The sequence below is a fragment of the Saimiri boliviensis genome, chromosome 13, assembly GCF_048565385.1.
Source record: "Saimiri boliviensis isolate mSaiBol1 chromosome 13, mSaiBol1.pri, whole genome shotgun sequence".
Lineage (NCBI taxonomy): Eukaryota > Metazoa > Chordata > Mammalia > Primates > Cebidae > Saimiri > Saimiri boliviensis.
Window position 1 is genome coordinate 100,677,644 of NC_133461.1, and position 20,310 is coordinate 100,697,953.

Sequence of the window (20,310 nt, forward strand, 5' to 3'; positions counted from 1 at the left end):
TTATTTTGCACATATACAAGTATATCAATATGGGAAAAGAATCCCACATGTGAAATTTCTCTGTCATAGCTGTGTATCTGCAATTTTGAAAATTATTCCTAAACCGACGTCCATGAAGATTATACCACTTTACACTCCCACCAGCAACACACAGGAGTGCCTAGTTACTCACACCGCAGCCCCCAAACTGTACTCAGGCTTTTTAAATGTTACCAATCTGGTAGGTAGAACATGCTTTCTTGTATAAATTTTTGGTTTGTTTGTTTCTGGTTTTTGTTTATTTCTCTTGTTTGGCCTGAAGTTGAACCTCTTTTCATTTGTGTATGTTTTATTTCTTGTGATCTGTGGTCAGATACTTTTTTTCTGTTGAATTGTTGGCCCTTTTTCTGCGAAATAAGTTGAAATATTTTCTCCCAGTTTCTCCTCTATCTTTTGACTTCTAATTTGTTGCTTCTAATTTTTTACCGAGTTGTGCTGATTTTTTTATATAGTCATATAATCAATTTTTTATTTTATGAATTCTGGATTTTATTTCACAATTAAAGGCCTTTCCCACTCTAAGATAACAAAAAACGTATTTTTTTTTCCATTGACTTTTAGGGTTTCACTGTTCACAATTTTGTCTGTAACCCTTTGGAATTCATTCTAGTATAAGATGTTAGGTATGGGGCCAACATGTTTATTTCCAAATGGCTACTCAATTCTTCTTAAAACATTCAGTGAGCAAGTCATCTTTTTTTTTCTAATGTCAATCATAACACATTAAATTTCTACATACTCTTTAGTCTGTTTGTGGACTTTTTTTTTTCTATTTGTTGGATATACCTGTCTATTCATGTATCAGACCTATTTAATTACTATAGATATAGAACATTTTTTATTTTCTAATATTCCTTTTCAGAATGTAATCTGCTAGTGATGCTCACTGCTAGTGTTGCTGTTGGATATTGTCCAGAAACCTATTACTTTTTATATTAGGACCATGTTAAATGTGTGGACCAACTTTAGGAAGACTGATGGCTTTTTGATGCTGAGGCTTCCTTGCCAAAAACACAAAATGCTTTTCTATATGTTCAAATTTAAAATATTTGAAAGGAGTTAATTTATAGTCGTGTTCTTTCTGCCTGAGATTACTATTTTTAAATAATATATTGCTAAAGTACTGGAAACTTTTAAAAGAAAACAATGCTTTATAACTTCATCACTCAAAGATAACCACTGTTCAAGTTCAGTTATATAATACTAAAAAAAGTGTGTTTACTTTTTATACAAGTAGAAAAGCATTGCGTCTATCCTTTTGTGGCATAGTGCTTAATAGGATATAGGTGGTGAGTATTTATAAATCATTAAATATTTAAGCTACTGTTGAATATAAGTCACCAGTTGACTCACCGTTTATTCACAAATGTTTAATTCCATAATTAATAATTACATCATAAAAATAACCTACCTGAATGCCACCCTACCTGGAAATCAAATATGTAGTATTTCTTAAATTGTTTATACATCCTTTTCATTGATATACATATCTTTACATAGTTCCAATTATAGCATAGATATAGTTTGGTACTTTGCTGTTACCTTCTCATCTTTTTATTACAAGCATTTTTCATGTTGCTGTGTAATCTTGATTATTTTCAGTTTGTACCATCATTTTTGATGGCAGTGGACATTATATCATACAAAAGTGCCATGATTAATTCTTCTCCTACTATAGAATATTTAAGCTGTATCCTTCTTTCTAAAGAAAAACTTCATTTTAGATTTTAATACAAAATATGTAACTTGTATCAGTGTAGAATATATTTTTATTGAAAACTGTAGCAAACATATTTGTACATGTAGCTTTCCTATTAGGATGCATTCTTAGAAGTGCTGGGATTACTTCTAGAATATAGTCATCTAGATTACTACATTCTAGTAGTATGTAGTTTGTGGGTAGAATTTGAACACAGGCTTTCTGGCTCCAGAGTTGTGCTGTTACCCACTATATAAAGGCACCTATTGAATCTCTTTCTTTGAGGATTCTGTCTCTGTCTATAAATTTGAATTAAGACCTTCTCTTCCTGGGATAAAATACTCACTAATATTTTCATCCAGTCATCTGATGGTCTTGTTTCTGTACATTAACACCTTGAGACGTTTGTTCACTTGCAACTAAAAATTTAGATTTAGAATCAGAGTGAAATCATAGGTCCATGCCTCTAGTCTTAGCACTTTGGGAGGGTTGAGGTAGGACGATCGTTTGAGCCCAGGAGTTTGAGACCAGCCTGGGCAACATGGTGAAACCCCATCCCTACTAAAATATATATATATATACACACACACACACACACACACACACACATACATACACACACACACACACACACACACACACACACACACACACAAAATTGGCCAGGTGTGGTGGCTCACGCCTGTAATCCCAGCACTTTGGGAGGTTGAGGTGGACAGATCATGAGGTCAAAAGATAGAGACCAGCCTGACCAACGTGGTGATACCTCATCTCTACTAAAGAATACAAAAATTAGCCTAGAGTGGTGGCCCATGCCTGTAGTCCCAGCTACTCAGGAGGCTGAGGTAGGAGAATCACTTGAACTCGGGAGGTGGAGATTGCAATGAGCTGAGATCATGCCACTGCACTCCAGCCTGAGTGACAGAGCAAGAGTCCGTCTCAAAAAAAAAAAAAAAAGAAAAAGAAAATTAGCTGGGCATGGTAGTGCACACCTGTAGTCCCAGCTACTCAGAAGTCAAGGTTGTAGTGAGCTGTGATCCCACCACTGCATTCCAGCCTGAATGATGGGAGTAAGACCCTTTCTCCAAAAAAAAAAAACAACAACAAACAAAAAAAAAAAAAACAAGAAAAGAAAAGTAGGCTGAAGAGTCATAACTGCTTGTACTTTCATTGTGAATTTTGATTGCAAGGTGATCAGTGTTTGTGATGTTCGTCCTTGTTCCTGGCCAATAGCTCAATCCTGGAGCCGCTTTTGGAGCGCAGGGCCTCGTCAGGTGCCAGAGCTGAAGATCTGTCCCTCAAAGAGGAGAACAGCGAGAATCGAATCAGCAAGTGTAAGAGAAAAGACTGGAGTCTGAGCAAGTCCCAGGTCATTGCAGAGAAAGCGCCAGAACCTGATTTGATGGTAAAAAAAAATAAAGAGAAAAAGAAATCTCTGGAGGCTTGCCCCCCACCTTCCCTGGATCCAGGCACCTCACCATCCCCTCCCAGATAGCAGCTGGGCTGTGGCTTGTCTCAGGACTCAGCAGCCTGGGTTAGCTATGGCTTGTCTCGGGACTCAGCAGCCTGGATTAGTCATAGACCGCAGGTTGTGGTAAGGAAGGCACATTCCAAGGAGTTCCAGTCCATAAATCAGTATCGCTGAAGATCTTGTACCCACAATGTAAACACATGGGTTGATACTTAAAGCTGCGGTTCTCACCACTCTGTCCCCTGGGTCAGTGCAAACATTGTCATTTCTCTTCTTTAATTTTTTTAAAAAGGTACTTTTCTTCCGTAAGCCACATCATGTTGTTAAATGTGGGAAGACCACCTTTTCCTGAGAATCAGGGTGGCTGATTTCCAACTTAAGTGACACAGTCCAACTGTGATGGAAATCAGGCCTGTGGTCAGCCAGGAAATCATCTGTGGTTCAGTGGTTCTAGTTAGTGCCTGGTCGGTGGTGCCCACCATATGACAATGTAACAAGTTTAAAAATTGCTCTTTGAGTTAAGTCCTTTCCAAGTGTCTGCTCAGAAGAAAAGGCTGTTGAGAGCATTGTTGAGCTCAGCCTTCCACACTGTGAATATGTTGTGCTGTCTTTTTCTCTGGTTCTAGAGCCCAGCCAAAAAAGCACAAAGGCCAAAGAGTCTCCAGTTGGTGGATAATCGGCTATCACCATTTCACGGTTCTTCACCTCCTCAGTCAACGCCCTTGAGACCACCTCCACTCACTCCCAAAGCCACCAGGACCCTAAGTAAGTTTTCCTATATCCCTGATGGTCTTTTCACTAGGGTTTGGAGTATGTGTATGAATCTGGGCAGTCTGTAACTAAACCAGCCACAACATATGTAAGACCATTGTAAAACTGGTTCAATTCAGTGGTCGTGGGTATAATACAGTTGGACTGGAGTTTGGCAAGGTGGCCACTAGGACTCATTAAACTTTTCTGGGTAAGCCGGGTGCAGTGGCTCACGCCTATAATCCCAGCACTTTGGGAGGCTGTGGTGGGTAGATCACAAGGTCAGGAGTTTGAGACCAGACTCATCAACATGGAGGGACCTCAAGCCAGGTGTGGTGGTGTGCGCCTGTGATCCCAGCTACTCAGGAGGCTGAGGCAGGAGAATTGCTTGAACCCAGGAGGCGGAGGTTGTAATGAGTGGAGATTGTACCACTGCACTCCAGCCTGGGCGACAGAGCAAGACTCAGTCTCAAAAAAAACAAAAACAAAAACAAAACAAAAAAAACACTTTTCTGGAGAGTGATCCAAAGGGCGTTAGTGTGCATTTTATAATTGTGAAGGTATAAATGAGACACATCTGCTCTAGGACTAGACAGATAACAAGTAACTGACAAGCTAACCATTAGGTTAGGTAGACCTCAGCAGGGACCAGAAGTAGACCCATTCCATCTACTGCTTACCATCTGGCCTGGGGAACCAGCAGTGCACAGCACTTCAGAAGAATTGCAAGGTGCCCATAGTCCAGAGACATGGTGGAGGGACAGGTTTCTCAGAGCCAGATGGGAGACAGCTGTCAACCAGGAGTTAATCAGTTACAGTTTCCTGGAGGAAGTGAGTATTTTCCTAAGCACTTGGGCTCTATCAGGGAACACAATAATACCATACGTTCCAGAAAATGTTCTTATCTTTAGCTTAATTGCAAAACCCTGAAGAAAAAATAAAGTGTTTGCTTCAGAACATCTTGTGAAGCTCTTGAAACTTTCTCGCGAGGGTATTACCTGTGTAATGTGGGGTGAGAAGTCTTCATTCTGTCCACAGAAACCACAGAATGTGGCTTTCACGAGTTAGTTGACCAGGTTGGCTTAGGTGTTACGGTGCCAGCAGCATTTCTGTGAGTTTCCTTGCTCAGTGCCTCTCTCTGCCCGTGTGCCCTTTGTGTCCTTTCTAGGTTCCCCGTCGTTGCAGACAGATGGACTTGCAGCTACTCCTGTCCCACCGCCACCTCCCCCCAAAAGCAAGCCCTATGAGGGCAGCCAGAGGAACTCCACCGAGGTAGGGAAACCGCAGCTGGCAACTATGGCCAGGGAGTGCCAGTCCTGGCAAGCAGCATCGGGTTTTCCAGGCTTTCTAGTGGGCAGGTTTGCTCATAGACCTGTCACTGCAGTCGATTCTTGGCTCATTCCTGAAACCACAAGAGATAGAGAATTTTTCAGTGGGAAGGACAAACATTCAAGCACATGATAAAGGTAGAGCAGTGTTCTCTGTACCTCATCCTGGGTACCTGTGAAATAAGTTGTGAGTTCTAGTTCACTTTTTTGGGGGGATGGGTTGGGGGTGGGGGCAGGGTCTGGGTCTGGCTCTGTCGCCCAGGCTGGAGTGCAGCTGTGTGTGTGTGTGTGTGTGTGTGTGTGTGTGTGTCTGATTAGCTCACAGGAAGCAAGGAGGACAAATGAGTGTAGTTTTCCATTTCACATTGCAAAGCTTGGGTAGATAAACTCAGATCAATGAGAAACTAAAGCAGAATGTGGGAAATGGAAGGAAAAGGCAGAGTTAGGAGGAAAACTGAGACCTGCTTCTAATTTTGTGTTTCTGCTCCGGCAGCTCGCTCCCCCACTGCCTGTCCGAAGAGAAGCCAAAGCACCACCTCCTCCACCTCCAAAGGCTCGGAAGTCCGGCATCCCTACTTCCGAGCCTGCATCCCAGTAAGGGTTTTGCCCTCCCTGCAACACAGAGTGCCTTAGACAGCTGCTGCCCAAGAACTGGCCTCCAGCCAGTGTCCTCATTCCACGGGGCTCCCTGCTGACTGCATTTCCTGATCCGGGATGACGTTTACCAGCTCAAAACCAGTTAAGTTGTTCCAAAAGCTTCTCTTTGATAGATGTTTGAGGCCGTGTCACCTCCCTTCCAGTCCACATGGAATTCCTGAACAGCCACATCCTCTGAATTTTTCAAAGACGAGATCGCGTTCACCATTGTTAAATGTCAGCCTGTACCGCAGAGACATGGTGGTCTGCGCAAGCCTGGACGAGTTCTTCCACACTGATGGTGGAGCAATGCCTGTAATCTACTGCTTGGAAGGATTTTTTGCTTTGCCTATGAAAAGCTGTGCTTGAGACTTAGGTATTTTTCTCGTGCGAACACATCCATCCCATCCCATATTGCATCTTGGAAGATATGGACATCAAATACACTTTGGTAGCTGAAATAATCATGTCTTTCTGATGTCGACTGTGTCCCCTTTGAGGAAAAGAACATACGTTTTTAATGGAGATGGGCTGCTTTCAGGTACGTGTGGCTGTCATTATTGAAAGAGCACGGACTCATGTGAGCCCTGAGTTCTTGCGTCCTCCCATCTTCAATCTTCTTGTGGCACGGGACAGCTGCCGTCTCCCTCCCCCACCACACTCCTGACTAATGGCCTTCTACACACTGCAGCCACTCCTTCCCCATGGACTTCTTTGAAGCTCTTCCTTGTGCACATGCGGTTTTTTTTTTGTCCTGTTACCTCCTCTGAGCAAAAATCACTGGCTACAAGGGACTTAGTGGTCGGATTCAGCAGTTTCTTTTCCAGACCCCATTTGGATGACTCAGCAGCCCCATCTGCTACCTGATTTTACCCTGGAGAATACAGTGCAATATCTCCCTTCCATTATTTATTCCTCTTGATTGTGGAATTAATTTGATTACTTGCTAATGGTACTAATCGTATTCCTCTCAGAGGAAAAAAATGGAGTGATTTAGGTGACCAAATATTACATACATAAATAGCCACATGAAGTTTTAGACGTTTGGAGCTAGAAGCCTCAAAGATCAACCAACCAGCCCCCTTACTTAGTAGGTAAGGAAATTGAGGCTACACACAGAAAATTGTACTGCAGATTCTAATAACCCAGCTTGCTGAATTAGGCTATACCCAGGTAACTTCTAGAAGACGACTCTTGAGAAGCTCTTGAATATTTACTCCCGGTTGGAACAATATTTTAAATGTCCCAGATAGTTCTATGCTACTGAGATATTTGTGGCAAAGCAGAAAGCTTTTTGACTGTGAATCCAAAGGTCATCACTGGGCGAAGCTCGATAGTGGCCTCTTCCACAACCTTGCCTACAGTCCTTTCCACTAAGGAAGTGAAGAGAGCAGAGAAAGAGATTTCCGCTGTCAGAGCTGGCATTTGCCTGCCGGATTCTCTGTGTTCCCTGTTTCGGCGCCACCCTTTCAGTTCATCACGAAGGGCAAGGAAGCAGAAAGCTTTCAGATGTGTCCAGGGTGTTACTTCAGAAATGCGTATGCAGGTTTTAGAAGGGTTGTGGGAAAGGTGATCCTTTACCCCCACCCAGGAGAACCTGCAGTGTGCTAGCACAGAAACATCACTGGCTTTGGAATTAAACCCATTTGTTTTCAAATCCCAGCTATGACATCTATTAACTTGGCAGACAAACACAAATTATTTGAAATTATCAGAGTCTTCATTTTGTTACCTTTCAGAATGGGGGTAATGCCTCCTGCGTGAGTTATTGTGAGGTTTCAGTGAGATGAAATATGGGAAAAGATACTCACCTGATGGTCCTTGCTTTTCTCTGCTAGGCCTGAGTAAGAACTGGAACTTTCTAAGAGCATTACTGATACTTTTTTTTTTTTTTTTTAATCTTCCAAGGTAGTTTGGAATGTGAGTGCCAGTTAGTTCTGCACATACGGCCCCTCCAAAGGGTGGGTTTGTTTGGAGTCTTTTACATGATTATTTATGACTAGAGACAAACTTAATAAGAACTCAAGAGGATTTTACATGGAAAGAACTTAAGCTGTAGAGAAAGGATGAGCCAACAGAAGGGACAGGTAGGGCTTACCTCGAGCCCGGCACGACTTCTGAGAAGTCACTCAGCAGACCGGCTTGGGGGGATTTGTACCACAGTCTATTTTACAGGCTGCCATTAAAATAGAAAGATATAAACGGGGTCACCAAAAAAAACCAAACCTCAAGGCTGTCCTTCCACAGGAGTAGAAATGAGTCCCACAGCCTGGTCTTTGAGCAGAGGCTTGGAAGCTAGGATACATCTGGATACCTTCTCTTTTTAATAGAACATGTTATTCCATATGATTCTCTTTCTACCTTAATGGAAATAATAGCTCTCTCCTGCCTGAACAAAAGGGATTCCAGGTAGTATTGTGACTTAAGAGGTTACAGCGGATGATGGAAGGTTCATTTTTTGGGGAAGCTGTTGGGTAGGAAGTCAAATTTGACAAAGAGTCCTAAGTAATGTCTGTCCTGAAGTCAAAGAGGAGGACTGCAAAGAAACACCTCATGGTTACATTGAATATAGAGAGATAAGGAGCAGGGAGGAAAAAAGAGACTTGGTCTTTGTTTTTCTTGCTAAGAACTCTCTAGAGCATTGAAAGACATTGAAAGGAGCCCGAAAATTGCCACCGCTTTTGTGAATAATGGTGTATGGTTGGAGGTGTTGTTTTTAAATCTTTTATTCCTCTATCTCTGTTCTAGTGACTTGTCTTGTTTTGAGACTTTTTAAAAAGAATTGTTTTATTCAACATATATAAAGTTCTTATGGAATACCAATCATGGTACTCGCCCTTGATAGGTAGCAGTTGAGCGTGTTCAAATATAAAAAGACAGTTCACTCTGGTGTGCAGTAGGATTGGAACTGGAATGTTATCAGATGAAAATGAAGCCCTAAATAAGATTGCTGGGCCATGGGGTGCTTCCTCCTGCTTCAGCTTAACCTTTTGATTCCAGAATTGCAGTCATTTTCTCCTGCCAGGGAAACCCATTAAAAACTGCAGCCACACTGCAAATTCATCATGAAAAACAAGATGTAAAGCAGGATTTGAGACAACAATCTACCTTTGTTTACTCTTTGCAAGCTGGAAGAGTCCTTCTCCTCTAGTTGCCCCTGTGTCACTGGCTGATTTCTGATTTTGGCTCATGCCTGTAATCCCAGCACTTTGGGAGGCTGAGGTGGGCGGATCATGAGATCAGAAGATCAAGACCATCCTGGCCAACATGCTGAATGAAACCCCGTCTCTACTAAAAATACAAAAATTAGCTGGGGGTGGTGGCACATGCCTGTAATCACCGCTACTGGGGAGGCTGAGGTAGGAGAATCTGTTGAACCAGGGAGTCAGAAGTTGCAGTGTCTGGCTTTTACAATTAAATTAGAAAAGGTAAGTTTCTGTTTGGGTGGGTTAAGAGTTGAACCATCAATTCTAATCTACAAAAGGAAATTCAGGACTTCATTCCGACACCTAGGATCTAGCCAAGGCTGATCTGCAGTATCAGCTGTTGAGATTCATCTCTTCACCATATTTTGTGAGTTGTTCATCTAAACTTTGTCAAAAATGCCTTTGCCATGATTTTGTTACTAGCTGGGTTTCAAACATGGACAGTTAGGAAGATGTGCATTGAAGTAGGAAGATTTTGTTCAGATTTGCTGTTATTTATTTTTTAAATTAAAAATGGAAATGTATTTTAAAGTTTATTGTGTGTTTAGTTTGTTATTGCCCTTATTTTAATGAAATGAACTCATTCCTGAACTTTGCAGTTTTTCCTTATCCATGCCTCCTTCACGACACATTACACCCAGCATTTTTCTGGCTTGTTTCCTTACAGGTCCTGTTAGGTTAAACCTGCACTGTGGGGTCTCAGAGTCATCTTTGCTTGGAAATAAGAAAAATTACAAACCACTTGGTTCTTTTCACCCCTTCCATCTATTTTTTTGCCATCCTGCGTGACAATTTTCTGATAGCATTTCATTTAATGTACATAGGTTCTGTTCTTTACCTATTCCCCAGAGATATTTAGACAAGAGAGAAATAAAAAGGTTAAAGGGGATATCTTACATGAAATAACTTAGATGAAAATGATAGGAACTGGTTCTAAAATGGTTAAATGTTTGTATCACCTGGGGTGAGGCCACTCCCAGATCAATTACATCAGAATTTCTGAGGATGGGGAGTAAGATCAAGGCATCTATATTTCTTTACAGTCCCTCCCATATTATTCCAATGTTAGGCCAAGGTTGAAAAACCACTACATAAAGGAAATAAAACTTTAGAAAATTGGTATTTAAGGTGCGTTTCATAAAATCTCTTGCTAGTGGTGGGTCAGGTTGGAAAGAGGGAAGGGGGCAGTCACACCTTTATTAGCACCTCTGTTTAGTTCTGAGCTTGTGCTTTTGATTTTTTTCTCCCAAGAGAAAAAAAAAAAAAAAAACACTGCTCCTGCTCTGTTCAGGAGTGGTGGCTCAAGCCTGTAATTTCATCCCTTTGGGAGGCCAAGGCAGGAGGATTGCTTAAGCCCCAGAGGTCGAGGCAGTAGTGAGCCCTGATCATGCCAGTGGACTCCAGCCTGGGTAACAGAGTGAGACCCTGTTTCCTCAAAAAATTTTAAAAAATTAGCTGTCACAGTGGTGCATGCCTATACTCCCAACTACTTGGGAGGCTGAGGGAGGAGGATCACTTAAGCCTGGGAGGTCAACCCTGCAGTCAGCCATGATCATGCCACTGCACTCCAGCCTGGGCGACAGAGTAAGACCCCATCTCTATAAAAAATAAAAATTAGCTAGGTGTGGTGATGCATGCCTGTAGTCCCAGCTATTTGGGAGGCCGAAGTGGGAGAATCATTTGAGCCTAGGAGGTCAAGCCTGCAGTGAGCTGTGATTACGCCGCTGTACTTCAGCCTGGATGACAAAGTGAGATCCTATTTAAAAAAAAAAAAAAAAAATGTGTTCCAGTGCTTTGCTTTTTAGAAGCAATAATGCTTCACTGTGCTCATATAATTTGTAAGAATCACTGCTTCTTTAAAACACCCTAGCATTTGGGCCCTAAATACTAGATTGACAGACCTGGGTAATCTTTCGGCTCTAGGATCTCCATAGAGAAATACTATGGAGTGTCTTCCTCTGTCCAGATCTAAGTGCTATTATCTTATGTAGTGATTCTTGGCCTTTTTGTAATCATCTGTAAGCTACTGCAAATTCTAAAAGTTTTGCTATAATAGAACTGTTTTCAAACCATTCTTTTTACTACTTGATCATTTAAAGCCATATACATTTGAGAACTCATTTCATTAAATGTATCATTTGATATATTTCCCTACCCTTTATTATAACAGGCTTAGGATTTTTTTTTTCCTTAAAGCTACATTGATGAGTTAGAGTTATTCAGATTCAAGGAAGTGTTTATGATTTCTGTAAGGAGACCATTTTCAGTTTTCAGATGGAGTCTCGCTCTGTTGCCCAGGCTACTCAGTGTTGCAGTCATGGCTCACTGCAGCCTCAAACTGGGCTCAAGCAAGCCTTCCGCCTCAGCCTCCTAAGTAGCTGAGACTGCTGGTGTGAACTACCATGCTCAGCTCCACAGGGGCCATTTTCACTCTCTCCTCCTCCTCAGTCATTTTTGGGCCATTTGAGAATCAAGGGTACCTCCTGAAAGTCTCTTAACATCAGCATCAGGCAGTTGGATGAGCATCTTTTTATCCCATTCAAGGGAGGCTCACAGCTGCCCCTAAAGAAATTGTCCCAAAGACAAACTTTGGCTAGGGAAATTCGATGCTTCAAGCAGATGTGTAAGTTAAGTGGGAGTGTGTTGCTTTTTGTTAATGTGTTAAGTAATGTGAAGATTGTAAAGTATACTGTTTTCATTAAAAAAAAGTCACCGAGTAATTAGCTAATGGAAGCCTCTCATCTTGCTCACATGTATTAATAATACAGTTTTGCTTTTGTTTCATAAAGCAGATTGTGGATCACATCATTGCCTAATTTGACTAAAGAAGGAGTGAAGAAATTATTTGATTCCACTTTAGAGACTCTTCCAATGAAGGTATTTGGGAAATTGATCATTGTGCTGTAGCAAATATTTGCGTTAAAAAGGGGCGGTTCCCCCCCTCCCCCGGGATGTTTCTCACCCCTGTTCAAATTTCTTAGCATAAGTCTTTTCCTTTTTGAGGGAGCCTGGGATCTCTTTTGTTAACAACAGACACTTCATCTCATCTGCCTTCCCATCTGCCACCTGTATACAGACGTGGAAGGCTCCCTTTGGTGGGCTTATAGTGCTCCTTCCCCCAGAGTTCTGAGATGGAGAAAGATTTAACATGTACGCCACTTAATCCACAACACAGCACTTTATTATGGAATGTGTGTGCCTTGGTATAAGGATTTCTGAAATTAAGACAATTTACAGGTATTTAGTGGGTTATAAATGTCAATGTCAGAATTATACTTTAGTCACGTTAGTAATGGTGACTCCTTCCGGCCCAGTGGATTTAAATCTTCTTCTGCCGAGTTTCCTCTTCAATCAGACTTTCCTGAAAAATATATAACAAATATATCAAGGCTGACTTTACCAGCTAAATTTAATTACATTTTTAACATTTTAATTTCCAAAATATCAGTCTAGAAGGAATTGGTCTGTTTGATTTTTACTCTAGTTAGTGCTAGGGAGACACAATAAGTTCTTTGTTTGTTTGTTTGTTTGTTTGTTTGTTTGAGATAGAGTTTCGTTCTATCACTCTGTCGCACCGGCTGGAGTGATCTCAGTTTATTGCAACCTCCCCGTTCCAGGTTCAAATGATTCTCGTGCCTCAGCCTCTCTGGTAGTTGGGATTACAAGCATGTACCACCACATCTGGTTAATTTTTATATTTTATTAGAGACAGGGTTTCGCCATGTTGGCCAGGCTGGTCTTGAACTCCTGGCTTCAGGTGATCAGCCCACCTCAGCTTCCCAAAGTGCTGGGATTACAGGCATGAGCCACTGTGCCCAGTTGAATGGGTCTTTTTAAGCTACTTAATATTCATAAAATCTACATTAATAGTTTAAGGATGAGCTGTGAGGAAGGAAGTGAAAAAATAGTCTGGTCAATTACTTGGCTATTAAACCAGCCTTTGCTTCAATTTCTTCATAATATCATGTTTGGCAAATTTCACTGCTTGCTATTTTTGTAATGCGATAAGCAAGATTAGAAAAAGGAAATAAACATGTCAGCCCACTTTTTTCTTTGTCTTGTGGCATATTAAGTTGAAGTCACTGGAGACAATTAAAATTATAGCTTATTTTTATATATGACTTTTTTGGGCTTTCCCAGCTCCTAGGCATTAACTGTAATGCCTTCTGATTGCTGCAAGTAAGTGGACAGTAGAGCTCAGACAATATCAACATTGAATCCAAGATTCAACTTAAGTCAGGCAGTGTGGCTCGCACCTTTAATCCCAGCACTTTGGGAGGGTCACTTGAGGCTGGGAGTTCGAGACCAGCCTGGGCAACATAGACCCTGTCTCTACAAAAAATTAAAAAATGAAATCAGTTGGGTGTGGTGGCAAGTGCTTATAGTCCCAGCTACTAGGGAGACGGAGGCAGTCTCGAGAACTGCTTGAGCCTGGGAGGTTGAGGCTGTGGTGAGCATTGAGTGCACCATTGCACTCTAGCTGGGGCAACAGAACAAGATCCTGTCTCAACAAATAATTTTTTAAAAAGATTCAATTTATACATCCAATTCTCTTTATATTTTTTCATCAAAACCTTAATATGATTAGTGTATTTCCATTTGGGGTGGAGGGGATTTGGAGGTAGTTATAGTCCTATCATAAAACATTGGCATTTTTCATTCCAAAGGAGGAAAAAACCCATCTAGATCAGCGTTTCTCATGTCTGTATTCCCTAGGGTTCTGGAAACCCATGTAATATAAAGTACAGTTGCACGATCAGGTAGAGGGCTGTGGAGTGGCCTGGAGAGTAGTCGTCTAGGGTGTTTGGTGATTATACTTGGAGAACTGAAATCCAGCAGCGGGAAGAAATTTGTTTTGTTGGTTATCCCAAAGGCTAGAGCCAGGATTAACGGATACAATTTATAGAGAGATTTCAATTCAACTTCAGAAAAGAAAACAAAAACGTTTCAGCCCCCAGTGTTGTCTTACGGACTGGGATTGCCATGAAATACAGTCCTACCACAGGAGTTATCACAGGAGTCAAGAACATAAGCCCGGCAGTGGCTGGGAGGTGGCTGTCCTAAGTGATCCCTGAGGGCCAATCTACCTCTAAAGCTCTATGTTATGATCACTTGAGCTTACCAGAGCTCCTTTCAGGTCCCGAGGGGGAAAACGTGGCTGGTGCACGGTGCATTCGAAGTGTTGGGTTTCTTCCAGTTGACCAACCTCTTTGACTATCTGAAGAAAGAGAATGTAATTCTTTGAGATGTAGATAAGGAAATGAAATGATGTTTTCTGTTTCCACCAAAAAATTGTGGAGAGTGGGGTCAAGGGGGCTGTGGGGCTGAGGGGGACTGGGAAAGTTGTAAGATTAGCATAGGGACTTTAAGCACACAGATCTGCCATCTGCTATTTCTGCAAAATGGCATGGGGATCTGGACATAACGGTGACAGTAAGAAGAGATCATATTTTCCTCTTAGAGATGATAAGGTGCTTTGAGTCTTAGGAGAAACAAGAGAGACCAAAAACAAAAAACCGCTAGAGAGTTTACAGTTGTAAAAAGGGTTGGTTTTTATTTTCTAGGTTTTACTAAACATGCTGTAGTTAAATGAGATTTGTTTCATGTATAACCTGCAGAAAAGAGGCTTCAGATTCTGGGGCTTCTTTAATACTAAATTATATTTATTATTTCTCAAAAAACAGGTATTTCTTTCCAATGATAATGAAATGATTTAAAAATTTTCTCATTCTTAGCCCTGGGTTATTTTTTGGGCTAATCAGCTAACAAAGATGGCTTCTCTCCCTCCATGACCCTGAGAGGTTATATTTTATAAATAAAAAACCTTCCAGCACTTTGGGAGGCAAAGGTGGGAGGATCCGTTGAACCCAGGAGTTTGAAACCAGCCTGGGCAGCATAGGGAAACTCTATCTCTATAAAAAAATTTAAAAATTAGTTGGGCGTGATAGTACATGCCTGTGGTCCCAGCTGTGCAGAAGGCTGAGGTGGGAGGATCACTCGAGCTCAAGAGGTCAAGGCTGCAGTGAGCTGTGATTGTGCCACTTAACTCCAGCCTAGGTAACACAGCAAGACCCTGTCTCAGAAAACAACCGCAAAAAACAAAAAAGCAAGGACCACATGTTAGTGTTTGTGCCGTTCTATAATCTAAGCTACATGATATTAAATCCAGCATGTCTTCCACTGTACTATTTTATCATCTTGAGTTTGCTAATTCCTGTATTCTACTAGTCTCCAACTTTGCTTAAATGCCCCATCAGTGAAGTGAAATTATAGGGTGTGCATCCTTGATAAGGATGCTCATTTATAAATTATGCCAATCTACTGACCTAATATCATAGATATTTTTAAAAGATGAAATGAGAAAAAAAAAAATTAGTTCTTTTTTTTTTTCCAAATCCCAATGAATCATCTTCTGATACAGCCCTTGACCCTATCTGATCATTTCTAATTCCTTTAGGAATTCCATACACTCAGAGTATGACGCACTATCTCATACTTGTTGCTATTCTTTTGGAATTTTTCTGGCCCTTTTGTTTCTTCAGTCTGTTTGAATTGAAAGTAGGAATAAGACTTCTACTTTGTAAGCACCTTATCTCACCTGGAGTATCTAGGGTACAACATCATAGAACGTTGCCATTGGGGCTCATCCTGAATGTTTAATATAGTTAAATTGAATCAAATAGCTGTGTCTTATTCTGAAGCTGAGAGAAACTTACCTCTTGGAAAGAATCAATAAAATTTTCGGCATCTCTCTTTCCTCCGGGGCGCAGTCCATAGGACCAGTGCTGGCTGGAGCAGCCCGCCACACACAAAGTCAGCAGAATGAGGCCAGCTAGGAGTTTTGGAATCAGCTCCATTCTAAGGCACATGAATGCACAATCAAATTAGATCCACACAAGGTTGAGTAGAAACTAAAGACCTCTTCTGTGAAACGGCTAGCATCTCTATCATTAACCCTGTAGAGGACAAAGTCAGAGTCCGTTTTTACACACAGACTGAAACTCAGTCTCAAGAAACTCAAGAGTCTCAAGAAACTCAGAAACTCAAGGCAACACCTGCTGGTTTGCCTTGAGTTTCTTAGCCACTGGGGACAAAATTAGTACTTTAAGCTGACGTGTTCAGGACTTCTTAGTGCTAAAACAGGCTATACTTTTATTGTTTGGTTATCCAAACCCCGTAATTCATCCCTTATCCAATTCACCATTTTTGGCTTAACATTCCCCCTGCTGTGGATTGGTCTTCAACTCTTTCATTGCTGAGATAAAGGGAACTGAGCCATCTGTTAAGAAAAGTAGCTTCTACTAGGAATCTCTGGCTAGTATAAAGATGCTTGACATTAAATGGCTACCCCATGGTACTAATGACATTTTTCTGTTTATCCTTCAGTCTTCCTAGCATTACAGCTGGCTGGACCATCTGTAGGAGAGAGGACTGAACAGTAGTCCCAGACCAGATGCCTTCCTAGCCAAGTGGACCTGAAATTATCTAACGAAATGTGTCTCCAAGTTAATTTTCATTTGATGGCAAAAGAGGCTAAAGACTAAAGCAAATACTGGTCGATAAGCTGTGGGATCCCCCAAAGGCTGGATCTCTGTGACTGGTGATGGCAAGGACAGTGAAGGACAGAACTTCCATTAGATAATGTCACACCTGGATCTAGCCTTTGGGCCGTCAAATGCCCTGTAGACATACAATAGCATGCAATCTAAAAAAGAAAAACTCGTGCTAGAAATAATACAAAGACTGTTACCTGTTTAGAGGCAGAGAGCTTCTTAGAGGCAAAAACCCTTCAAGATCCCCTTGAAGTATGTTGAGTACTGTGACTTTTCTAATTTCCTATCTTCCTTTTTATAGGGAACTTTTCCAGGACATTTGAAATCTTTCCTGCTGGTAAATTATACTGCACGTGGACTATGCTTTCTTTTTAATGGTAATTTTTTCAAATCCTCACATAAAGCCCTTTAATGGTGTATGTAATTGGAACACCCCCTGGTGTATCTGTTAAATTTACTTAAGTGCAGCCATTAAAACCTCTGCTAAAACTTTTATAGCTGAGGCCACAATTCAAAGAGATTAAAATCCAGCTAGGTTGGATTCCCTTGAGGAAACCAGCAGACCTATCAAGAGTTCAAAGAAAATAGATGTCTTAGATTAAGTGAAGTCAAATGCATACATAAATTCCACAAAGGAGGCTATGCAATCAATAGGGGATATTGAGTCAGGATGTCTGAAAGCTTCTGGCTCTTGGATTCTTCATTTGTAAAAGGAATGATGTAGACTAGATAGACTAGATGATCAGAGTTGCTTCCAGTTTTAAAAATCAGATGTTTAAATAAGTGATTATTGACAGTACATACCAAGTTCATGTAGGATCCTAAATCAGATAATATGTGTTTGAAAATTCCTCATCTACTCATCACGTTCCCGGCTTACTTTGAAAGCCTTGTAAAGCATCAAAAAGGCAAGAAACATATACCAAGAGCAAGACCATATTGAGCATACTTACATCAACAGATCAGTTCATTCAGTAGATGCTTATTGAGTTAAATATGCAAACCACTGTTAAGAGAAGTGGGAACAGAAAGATGAGAAATTATAGTTATTTAATATATAGCCCATGTATAAGAGCGCTCATTACAACAGCCCTGCAAAATGGATATCATTATCAAAATTTTATAGCTGTTCCAGCCTAGAGATGCAACCTTGAGGGGACACACACACACACACACACACACACACACACACACAGAACCATTACTCTTAATTACATTTATTTGAATACCTTGTTGTCTTCTCCTAATTTAACCCTAGGCTGAAACCTATAATAGTCAAAGATCCCATCTTATTTAAATGTCTCTTAATAAGCCCCTGGCATTTAGTCAGTATTCAGTAAGCATAGGTTTGAATGAATGAATGAATGGCAAAAACCTTTTAACCAGATAAGGCCTAATGCTGTCTCTATTTCTGCATCAAAGATATGCTTTATCTGACACAGAATTAAACTTTCATGTACAATTGGCTGTAAATCCTATTATATTAGCTAAGTTGTAAGATGGCTAAAAAAAAAAATAATACTAACTGGATATTTGTTCATTTTACAGCTGGGATTGGCCGTTTCCCCGCAAGTAGGATGCTAAACCCTATCAGTCAATGCCCAGTGTCCTCTGGAATAATTACATTTGCAGGGATTTCAGAGTAATGAGAAATGGTGTCTTACCTTAGTTTACCCTTGCTTTGTCCAGCCATCTCTGTGGAGGCTGTCCAGTCCTCGTAAGAGGATAGAGAAGGGGATACACTTTAAAGTATAATTGCAAATAGAGGATAATTTAAAAATAAAACATTAAGTATTGGACTTTGTTCCATGCAAATTATTTCATTTAGCCATTGACTCATATAGGTGCCATTCTGACATGAAGATTGGAATCTCTTCTCACTACAAGATACAACTAGGGACAGACTATTTTTCAACAAGAGTTCATTATTGTTGAATAGTGCTAGTTTAAATTGTCCAATTGATTTGTGTTTGCTGAGAGATGTGCACCTAAGTATTGCTTAAACAGAAAATGTGGTCTCTGGATAGGACTAATAAAATGGGAGTTAAGACTTGTGATGCCTATTGTCAGGTGAATCACTTATCCCTGGGTAAGTAGGCCTCATTGGATTTCGTGTAGGTTATTTCTATCAGTTAGCATTAAATTTTTGACAAGTGCTTTGAAATTATTAAGATGAACACAACAACATTGTATTAGTCAGTGTACTCTAGAAGGACAGAACTGATCTTTGTCTCTTTTTCTGTCTATGATATATATATATATATATATATATATATATATATATATATATGACTATATATATCACATACACATATATATATACACACACACATATATATATAGGGGAGTTTAAGTATTAACTCACACGATCACAAGGTCCTACAGTAGGCCATCTCCAAGCTGAGAAGCAAGGAAAGCCAGTCTGAATCCCAAAGCTGAAGAACTTGGAGTCTGACGTTCAAGGGCAGGAAGCATCCAGCACAAGAGAAAGATGTAGGCTGGGAGGCTAGGCCAGTCTAGCCTTTTCATGTTTTTCTGCCTGCTTTATATCTGCTGGCACCTGATTAGATGGTACCTACTCAGATTAAGGGTGGGTCTGCCTTCCCCAGCCCACTGACTCAAATGTTAATCTCCTTTGGCAACACTCTCACAGACACACCCAGAATCAATACTTTGCATGCTTCAATCCAAGTTGACAGTATTAACCATTACGAACGTGGTCTATGAATTCATTATTTAATGAATATTTATGCTGTACGTCCTTAAAGTCTCCATTAGCATTGTCTTAGGTCACACAGATCTCAAGGCAAGAGTCAACTTTGTTTTGTCTTACTTTCTATAGCACCAAATAGGTTATCAAACAACTATGCAATTAATGAGTTTTTGATATTGAATGACAAACTTTAAACCATTTAAGGATTCTATGGTGAGGCCAATTTACCAAAAAGTTAAATATAATTGGGTTTAAATAATTAGATTTTATAGTTGTCATATTTTTTCTAAATTTGAAAGAATGGCTTTAGAGAAAAAACTGCTTCATCAATATCAAAACACCTAAAAATTATGACGATGATTTCATAATCTCACTGAAATAACAGAAATGAAATATATTTTCTTGCCCTAATGTAGAATCTCAGCAGGAAGCACTCAAGGTTAATTCCTGCTGACATGTCTAATCAGGTTGTGAAAGTGTTGCAGAGAATTAATCCTTGGATAAGGTGCTTTATACTGAAATAATGTAACTACTTTTCTTTGTAGTAAGGAACCTTTTAATCTTAAAGGTACTTCTTCCTTGGGGACTTAATGCAATTCCAAGTTTTTTTTCATATATTAAAGATGATTTAAAGATGATATAGGCCAGCTTTACAGTACACACAAGAGTCATAAAGAGAAAATATTCCAAGTTTGATTTATAATTGAACTCTTCATAAGAATATTGAATTTATAAGATTTTCTACTAAAATTTCCTTTAGACTGCAGTTGAAAGAACTAGACTACAATAGATAGTATTGCTTAGACAGTTACTTGAGTACCAAATTTTGTTAATACAGATAATTTAGCCAGTTTAGTTTAGATTTAAAACCTTTTCCCTGTCATAACAACAACTGTATTTTTACCTATGTGTACA

At 40.3% G+C, this 20,310-nt stretch overlaps 2 protein-coding genes across 3 annotated transcripts in view; one reads left to right on the forward strand and one right to left on the reverse strand.

Annotated features, from left to right (window-relative positions):
• Positions 1 to 9,660, forward strand: part of DOCK5 (dedicator of cytokinesis 5) — a 224,933-nt gene extending 215,273 nt beyond the window's left edge. For both annotated transcript variants that reach the window (XM_074384078.1, XM_074384079.1), the window contains 4 exons: positions 2,972 to 3,143; positions 3,836 to 3,974; positions 5,128 to 5,231; positions 5,781 to 9,660. In XM_074384078.1, coding sequence (XP_074240179.1) covers positions 2,972 to 3,143; positions 3,836 to 3,974; positions 5,128 to 5,231; positions 5,781 to 5,885 — 520 coding nt within the window. In that variant the 3' untranslated portion in view covers positions 5,886 to 9,660. The remainder of the gene's footprint in view (positions 1 to 2,971; positions 3,144 to 3,835; positions 3,975 to 5,127; positions 5,232 to 5,780) is intronic.
• Positions 9,661 to 12,288: 2,628 nt separating this feature from the next.
• GNRH1 (gonadotropin releasing hormone 1) lies at positions 12,289 to 17,636 on the reverse strand. Its single transcript, XM_010347748.3, has 3 exons — positions 15,846 to 17,636; positions 14,252 to 14,347; positions 12,289 to 12,490 (listed from the first exon to the last, which is right to left on the reverse strand). The coding sequence occupies exons 1-3, from the start codon at positions 15,996 to 15,998 to the stop codon at positions 12,449 to 12,451; spliced, it is 291 nt and encodes a 96-aa protein (XP_010346050.1). The 5' UTR covers positions 15,999 to 17,636; the 3' UTR covers positions 12,289 to 12,448.
• Positions 17,637 to 20,310: the final 2,674 nt, after the last annotated feature.

What these genes read in the sequence shown, in the direction of transcription:
- GNRH1 (XM_010347748.3), bottom strand. Translation starts at nt 15,998, where the DNA reads ATGTGCCTTAGAATGGAGCTGATTCCAAAACTCCTAGCTGGCCTCATT. An exon ending in TTATTGATTCTTTCCAAGAG is followed by an intron (nt 14,348 to 15,845) that starts GTAAGTTTCTCT and finishes CTCTTTCTTCAG; the next exon opens with ATAGTCAAAGAGGTTGGTCA. An exon ending in GGGACCTGAAAGGAGCTCTG is followed by an intron (nt 12,491 to 14,251) that starts GTAAGCTCAAGT and finishes TATATTTTTCAG; the next exon opens with GAAAGTCTGATTGAAGAGGA.